Source organism: Crocodylus siamensis, chromosome 8, assembly GCF_052110815.1.
Source record: "Crocodylus siamensis isolate JL-2025a chromosome 8, ASM5211081v1, whole genome shotgun sequence".
In the NCBI taxonomy this organism is placed as follows: domain Eukaryota; kingdom Metazoa; phylum Chordata; order Crocodylia; family Crocodylidae; genus Crocodylus; species Crocodylus siamensis.
The window spans coordinates 21,482,207-21,490,555 of NC_143402.1; the positions used below are offsets into that span (position 1 = coordinate 21,482,207).

At 41.3% G+C, this 8,349-nt stretch overlaps 1 protein-coding gene across 1 annotated transcript in view; it reads left to right on the plus strand.

The window, feature by feature from the left end:
* Positions 1 to 7,853, plus strand: part of AR (androgen receptor) — a 106,236-nt gene extending 98,383 nt beyond the window's left edge. Inside the window, exon 8 of the mRNA XM_090059919.1 lies at positions 838 to 7,853. Coding sequence (XP_089916045.1) covers positions 838 to 993 — 156 coding nt within the window. The 3' untranslated portion in view covers positions 994 to 7,853. The remainder of the gene's footprint in view (positions 1 to 837) is intronic.
* Positions 7,854 to 8,349: the final 496 nt, after the last annotated feature.

Genomic DNA, 8,349 nt, shown 5'->3' on the forward strand with positions numbered 1-8,349 from the left:
GGTATGCATTTTAAGTAGCTTTTGACAGTTTTCTGGTGCTTCCACTATCGAAACAGAATACATCCCAGTTTTTCAAACTTTCCCTCATGTTACCTACTGTTTAACTCTCCATCACATGCTTAAAGGGGTTTTCTGAGAGAGATTTGAAGTGTACATTATGTTTACAGAACTGGAAAAAGATGACAGCTCTACCCAAGGTGTCAAAGCCAACTGCCATACTAACCATGTAATTCCTCTTTGAAAAGTGTCAGCAGGAGCACCATGGAGCTCACTCCATCAGTGATGCTACATCAGTGGGCCTTTTCTGACTGACACCTCATCACTGATAATAATAATTCTACTGTTGGGACTTAGTTAACAATATGAACTCAGGCTAATATAGGTGGCATCTTCTGAGGGCTACTTTAGTTTTTACAGGGAAAAGATAAGATAAAGAAATGATAGGTTAGCCCTACTGAACACACCTCTGTGAGTAAGAAAGCACCATTTTTATGTAGTCATTTTCCAAACAGAAACACCTCTTAGGCCTCTGTGTGCTTGTAATAAGAGCAGCGCATTGCTGTGTCTGCTACACATGCAGCCCACGGCCTGTTAGCTCACTTTTTTTCATTCTCAGGACAAACAACAGCTATTTGGCAGCTATTCCCAGACACCAAAAGTTTGTAATGTCCAGAGAGCAGAAACCCTGGCTCACAGTAGGTGAGCCAGGACTTCACTGTAGTACCTGCTAATGGTTTCTCTGTATTCTGCATAGTGTTAGCAGTGTGAAAAGAGCCACTTGATGGAGAAGATACATCATTCATTTGACCTTCCTTCCTCCTCCTTTCTCTTTCCTAGATTGCCAAGGAGCTGCATCAGTTTACATTTGACCTCTTAATTAAAGCGCACATGGTCAGCGTGGACTACCCTGAAATGATGGCTGAAATCATCTCTGTCCAGGTTCCCAAGATCCTGTCTGGAAAAGTCAAACCCATCTACTTCCATGCACAGTGATATTCTGGAGAGAGTCGCATTGCGCTGCCATCCCCCTTATCAGCCATCTCCTGCCTGTTATCTCTGCACTACTGTACTGCAGTGCCTTGGGGAATCCCCTCTAAAGATACTCTTGGTGAGAAGATGTACAGTATCAAACTACTACCTGCTGGGATTCCTTTCATTTCTATTTTTTCCTGTGGTACCTCTGAACTGAACTACCTGCCATGGCTTCCGCCTGTGTTTGGATGGCTCCGTGTCTCTTTAAATGTTGTGACATATCATGACTATGTGACAGTGTCCAGTGGCACTTGTTTACAGTCTTTTGCTTGTGTATTTTCCATGGTGACGTACCTGTGACCCAGTGCCATGTCAGTTTGGGAGAAATGCCACCCTTCATTCTCACCTTAAAACAAAACAAAGCAAGAAGCAAATGAAGCCTGCGCATTTATGGGAAGGGGTTATTTTCCTTATTCCCCAGGGTGTTTTCCTGTTTTTTTATTTGCATTATGTCTCTAAGAGGCAGGTGAATTCAAATACAGTAGTAGTGAAGCAGAGAGGTGTCAGGGGTGAAAGAGCACAACTTGCTGAGTTTATCATATCTTTCTAAATCAGACAGCTGCTAGCTTATGAATATTCAGTCCTGGTGCTGAAAATATGTATCTTGTCCTCTGCTCTGGTCATGTGTTCAGGCCTCCAACCCATGGTCTTTTCACAGCTGAGAGAAACATTAAGTACTCACTTCTGTAAGAAATGCCCAATCTTGAGTGGAGGGCTGGAAAGGATTGTGATCTTTGGAAACCTTCAAAGATTGCGAAGGGCTGTTTTCATCCAGGACATTTTTTTTCTGAGGACTGGATCAAAGCCTGTCCAGTGAATGTCCAGATGTCTACCAATGTCACATTCCAGTTTTGAATTTTTTTCCCCTTTCCTCGGTTGTATCCAGCTTTCATGAGTGCCTGAAGTCTCTTCACACCCCTGCCTCTGGCATGCTCCCTTTCAGTGTCTGGCATCTCTACTTGTCTCTGGTTTCTCACTAGGGTTATCTGAAAGTCTAGATTTTTCTGGTTATGCTTTGCATTTGCCTTTTTTCTGAACTCTATCGCAGACTGTTCAGGATACCTACAGGCCGACATCACAGAAGCAGAGCAACCAGAGCTCTGGTGCTTTGGACTGTGTGAGGACAAGTGATCTTTTGTTGTCGATCCTGCTCCTTTTGGAAACAATTGCAGCTGGCATGAAATTGCCATGAGATTTCCATAGTGTTTCAGGGAAACTGTAAACAAATCACATAAGAAACTCCTACTCCTCCTCTGAGGTGCACACAACTCCCCTGATGAGGATGGATCATCTTCACATAAGGGAGATCAAGGGAGTACACCCTGACCAATGACACAGTAAAGACAGCACTATCAAAACAAAACTCACAGACCATGCCTGAATTGATGACAGTGTTTCATCCTGCAGCAGAACCAGTGGAGGTAGAGAAACCTGCCTGGTGGACATGAATAATTATTCAAAACAAAACAAATCAGACACTCAGTTTCTTCGATATTAGCAACTTTCTGCAGTCGGGACTGTTTCAGAAAGGGACATCTGTTTTTTTCAAAGCAGGGTAACACTGACTTGAATCCTCCCACTGGAAGGCTCTGCTTGGTATTCCTGAGAAATTATTATTCTGCCCATGAATGTTATTCAGATTTATTGTTTAAGGCTGTACTGAACATGTAGGAATATAATTCTTCACCTTAATGTCTCTCAGTTCACTTCAGAGTCCTACTTCCCCTTGTCTCATGAGTCCAACAGAACCGCAAAAGTCCTGCTGTCAGGCCTGGTTAGTGATTTAAGCCTGTCCTATGGACTTCTGCTGGCATAGGTGTGTGGGTGACTGGTGTGAAGAGATGCTACCCTGATTGACATGGCTGTGCCTGAAAAAATCCCCAGTGTAGATGCACTTATACTTGCAAACCTGCACCTTTCTTCATTGTGTTTTGCTCAGGGAGGTTATTTTACTACAACTGTTCAAAGCACAGGTTTGTTTGTATGGTCCTGTCCACATTAGAAGCACTTCGTCAGTCCGGTATACGGGTATTCCTGTACCAAAAAAGCAAACCAAACAAAGACAGAGTCTTAGCTTTTGGAGGAGATGGATTTCCTGTGTGATAACAGCTGATAACATTTGCCAAATAACCATTTAAACATGAGGAGAAGAAGGAGGTTCAGGCTTGTGGAACCCCTTCAGCTCAACTCTCCCCCAGATCCATGGGCCTATTCCAACTGAAACCTGCCACACAAAAGCAATCAGCACTATTCTGATGCTCTGTGGGCCTTTCATGGATTGTGGCCAATGACTGTTCTTCTAGTCAGGCAGCCCCACATGCTTCCTTGTGATGTGTTTTGGTTCTGAAGAGAGTAAATGTCAGCACAGATGGTGGCCGCAGAGTTTCCCTGATTCTCTCCAGTTGTCCTGTGCAGAGTTCTCTGAACAAAAAGTATGTTTACAGTGTTTTTGGATGAGTTAACTCTCTTGTGATAGATTAATTTGATTGCATCCTTCCCCCTTTGCCCCTTCTGGAGAGTAATGAAACAGCAATGAGTTCTTTTTTAATGCTAACGAATATACTCTGCTATCATAAATATTTGTTTTCATTGTTTTGGAGGGTTACAAAAAACTGAAATTTCATTGGAATCTACTGATTTTGAGAATGCACCAGTGAAAAGATCCACGTGTACTAGCTCCTGCCTTTCAGCACTCTGGGTTTTCTGTTGAGTTACAAAAAAAAATACATTGAAGGTCTGAGTTGGCACAGCATTCTCATTCTGCTGTAAAACAGAAGGATGTTGAGAGTGGTGATAAACTCTTCCTTTAAAGAAAGCTTCTATTTTGCACTGCTCAAGTCAATCCGAAGGTTTCACTTTTGGTGCCACTCTGGAGCGTCAGTGGAGTGCTGGCAAATGTCTAAAGTCAAACCGAACATTTACAGACAAACAGCCTTGTTTGGTGTCGGAACCACATAGATAATGGGGGAGGGATGGAGGAGGATACTGTCCATGTGTCATCCGCAAAACGTTTGCAATGTGTGGGTATAGTGCTTGTCAAACTATTTGTCCTTTAGGAAAGAAATGTGCTCATTTGAATACTGCCTGTCCAATATTGTACATACATAGCTAGATTGCCTTTACTGAGGTCTACTAGTAGCTCCTGTGCCACTCAAGCTGTATTAGGGAAGGGTGGGGGGTGTTAAGTTTTATTCTGTAGCTTTTAAATGTTTGGTAGGTTTCTGCCATTTTTTTCCCTAAATTGGAAGTTGGATTTGTTATGGCATTACTGAAAGTATGACTGAGGAATCCAGTCAAAGAACGAGGATTGGCAACATGCTGATTAGGGTACCTCCAGGTTACAAATCCAATACTGTCTTCAGCCACTGATACTGTTCCCCTTTCTGTATCATCTCTGTCCAAACTCTATCTAAAACTGTCTCCTTCAGTTTGCTTTCAGGAACTGAAAAGGGCCTGAGAAGTGCAAAAGTGCTTCTGTTGCTATGTCGCTTTGTAGTTCAGTTCTTATTTTGTATGCAAAGTAAGTTTGCATTCTTATTTCTACTTTTGCTTAAATAAAGCAAATGGAATCTCATAATCCATACACTAATGTGGAAGTTTTCCTTAAGCATACTAAGCAGGTCATTTAGCTTTTTGCTTTATCTCACTCCAGAAGCAGAGGAAGCCATTTGCTTACTTGGCATTGTTTTCCATAACACGGAAGCAAATATCTTGCAAGCCCCTCTCTAGTTACACTGAGCTGAATTCTCCTTTCAGATCCAAGGATGCAGTTTCTTTTGGAGTTACATGCATGACCAGGCTGCACTAACTGCATATGGTCTTAACTTGGCAAGTACCCCAAAACTATACCACCCTGCCAAAGACCAGGGGAGTGTCATTTAGGATAACTGCTACAGAATCTGCAGTGTGTATTTTGAGCCAAATCCTGAGGATCTAACTCCTTTTTTGCTGAGTCCTTACACATAAAGCTCCCATTAACTACCTCTGAGTTTGCCTCAGTAGGGACTCACCAAAAACCCAAGAAGCTGACTCACTTCTTACTTACACAACTGTAAATCAGGAATGTCAAGAATCCAAGAAATGTTGAAAGCCAATAGGATTATGACGGTGTAAGTAAGTAGTGAATCAGACTCCACAGAAAGTGCCTCAGAATTTGGTTCCTCAAGTACATGCTGAATAATTATCACATACTGGTGAATTCCCCGTTACATACATGTATAAGTGCATGCCCAGGGACTGTCCTGCTGCTCTGGTAATAGGTTGTAAGGAGGTTGCCATGTTCTGTATATGAATGAATATGGCTTATCTGGTATTTGAACCTTGTGAGGTAATGTGCCTCCTAGTTCTACAAGCATGAGCCTGAACCATAGCAAGAGATCCTAACAGTGTCATCTCGAAAGGACTAAACGTCCATGCACTGGGCACCTTATGACAGACAGCAAGAGGTCTCCCCATTTTTACATAGAATACATCTGTGACTGTCGATGTTGATCTCTCCCTTAAAGTGTAAAAGCGAAAACAAAGAGAGAAAGAGAGTCTTTTTATGTTACCCAAGATTTCTAGTCTGAGTCCTTACTCAAAGGACATTTTTCATTCTCAGTGGGAGAGAAAGAGAGAGATTCTTCAGTAGATGGGCCCTTAAGTCTGTGGATGTGTTAGTAGACGCATTTATTTAATCTCTTTTTCTGGTAGGTACTGACCAGGATTTAAAAGGTCCATTTTTACATAGTGTACATGAGCAGATGCTGGCATCCTTTATTCTGGTGTCACTTAGTTTGTCCAGGTCCCTTAAACCCTCCTGCTAGGTGGGGATATTTACACTAGAAGAACAGTAGAGAAAACCCCAACTTTTGCACCTTTTGATAGCATAGAGATTTAATTCAATGCATAGCGCTGAAATGCTTAGTAAGCTGGTATTTATTTTGTAGCCATGTTTCAAAATGGATTTATGGAGTAAGAGAAATGATGTTTCCTGTATTAGCTATTCCTCTAAACCCTGTCTGCACCTTCAGATTTGTGTCCAGTTAGCGACTGGTATTGTGCCTGGAAAGTACATTGGCAATTGCACTCTGAGTACATGTGAAAACTGGACTGCCTCCACTGGCCGAGTGCCTTCACCCACGATGCAGCAACCTCAGCACTCTGCAGCCCTGAGAAGGTTTTGTGGGCAAGTTGTATTCAAACACTCTAAGTCGAGAGGGCAAATGAGTAATTTGGAGATAACGAAGTGTGGAAAGCTATAATCCATAACTGACTCATGTAGAGGCTAGTGCTAAAAACTCTTCGGATGCTAATTTACTTTTCCAGTTACAAAGGAGTCCTCATTTGTTGTACTTATTTTGGAAGAGAGGATTAATTTTAAGAACACAGAATCCATCCCCTCCACATAACACCCATCCATTCAGCCAAGTTTGACCTGTGCTCTAATCACTACCTTGGAAGTGAAGATGGGCCTCCTGGGTCCTTCCCGTTTTGAAAGGGCAAGGAAGCCTACTCTTAGATGGCAAAGGTGCCTGCCTGTCCTTCACATAAAACCACAGCAAATGTATACTGAGCTGCTCTTCCTGGTATTTTGCATTATACTGTTGGGTCTTAGAGATGTTGTATAAAGACTGTGGCAAATTGACAGCTGTTTTTATTTCTTAATATTTCTTTAATTAAAGGGTCTCTATATAGATATATTTTTCTTTGTAATAATCCTAAAAGTTTATTGCTGGTGCCTCTGTGCCGGTGTGGTCTCCCAATTCACAGCTCTGTGGAAGCAAGAAAGAATAGTCACTGCAATCTTTTGTCTCACTGTATGTGAGTAGGCTTATGAGGCAAACACATCTCTCATTCAGTGGGGCTACCGAAAGGAAGTGAATGGCAGCCCACAACTTGGTTGAGCCAACTTTCAAATACAACATTGCCAATTTCTCTCTAGATTTTCACCCATGTCATGCGATTCCAAGGATCTAGCAAGGCCTTGGGCTTCTGAGGCATGGCATCAAAGTCCTTTGTTCAGTCTCTGTCTGCCCATGCTATTACTTTGCTAAGCTTTTCTCATTCTCTGCCAGGTTTGCAGTTAAATGTACTGATACTATTTGCTACACATACAGAATTGCAATTTCTTTCAGACAGGGTGTGCGTACACAAGACACTTCCAGCGCAGTAGACTAATTCTACTGTGCATTAGTGCGGCAGGCAAAACCCACGGTAATGCATTAATGCACAGTAGCATCATTTACCACGCATTCAGGTAGTACCTGTAACTATAGGTACTAAACTTAATGCATTTTAATTATGGCGCTTTAATGAACGTGTAGATGCGCCCACAGTCCTTTTTAAATAGTGGTATTCTGAAGCCCTTATATTTATAGGTGTGAAGTGCTAAATTTCACTCCTTCAGAAGTCAATGGATTTTTTTTCCCATTGACTTTACTGGAGCAAGGATCTAGCCCTAAATACATTAAGAAAGAAAATAGGCACTTATTATGTTAAGCATCGCTGAGATTTTGCCTGAAGCTGACTTCTTCCAGTTTCAGTCCACAAAGATGTGGCTGAATATGCCTACCCAAAAGATCAGTGACTGAGAATTTACCATGCTAGATTGAACATCATTTATTTTTGCTTGTAATTAGCTAAAAAAAGAAACATTTTTGATACCAAGGATAAACAACCAACCAATCATAATACAGTATAGTTCATGTTTGAGTTCAGTGTGGGTGCTCAGCCAATGCTGTACAGCAGGACAAACTTCACACTGTGGCGTTCAGCTCTCTTTTTGTAATCTTGAAATCTGTTGTTGTTCTAAATACAATAAAAGGCAGAACCTTGTTTGTTGAAACACTGATGTGTCTGTGCATGTGTGTTTGGCTTTCATTTATTTCAGATGCACATTTGGAAAATGTCATTTGGTTAAAAATATTTGTATTGGGCTTGCCAAAAAAAAAAAAAAAATTGGCCATTTTTCCAGAGTTGAGGCTTTATGCTTGGGTTATTCTTAAAATCTGACTATGGAAAATGAATAGTCCCTTATCTTGATTGTTAATTCATTTATACATGAAATGACTAATCTTTTCATATTAGTCTCTTTGGAGCTTTTAAATTGAATTTTATTAAATTAATGTGTTTAATGAAATTAGGTGCTAAAAGAATGCCCAATGTCCTCTTCCTGTTTTAGCATCTCGTGTGGTTGTCACTGTTGTTAAATGACCAGTAATTGAAAACCATTCTGCTCAGACTTCATTATAAAATTGACCTGTGATCTCCAAGTAATGCAAGGCATTGTGTTTTTATCAGCCCAGTTCTTAATTCAAAGCAGAAAAGTGGAGTCTT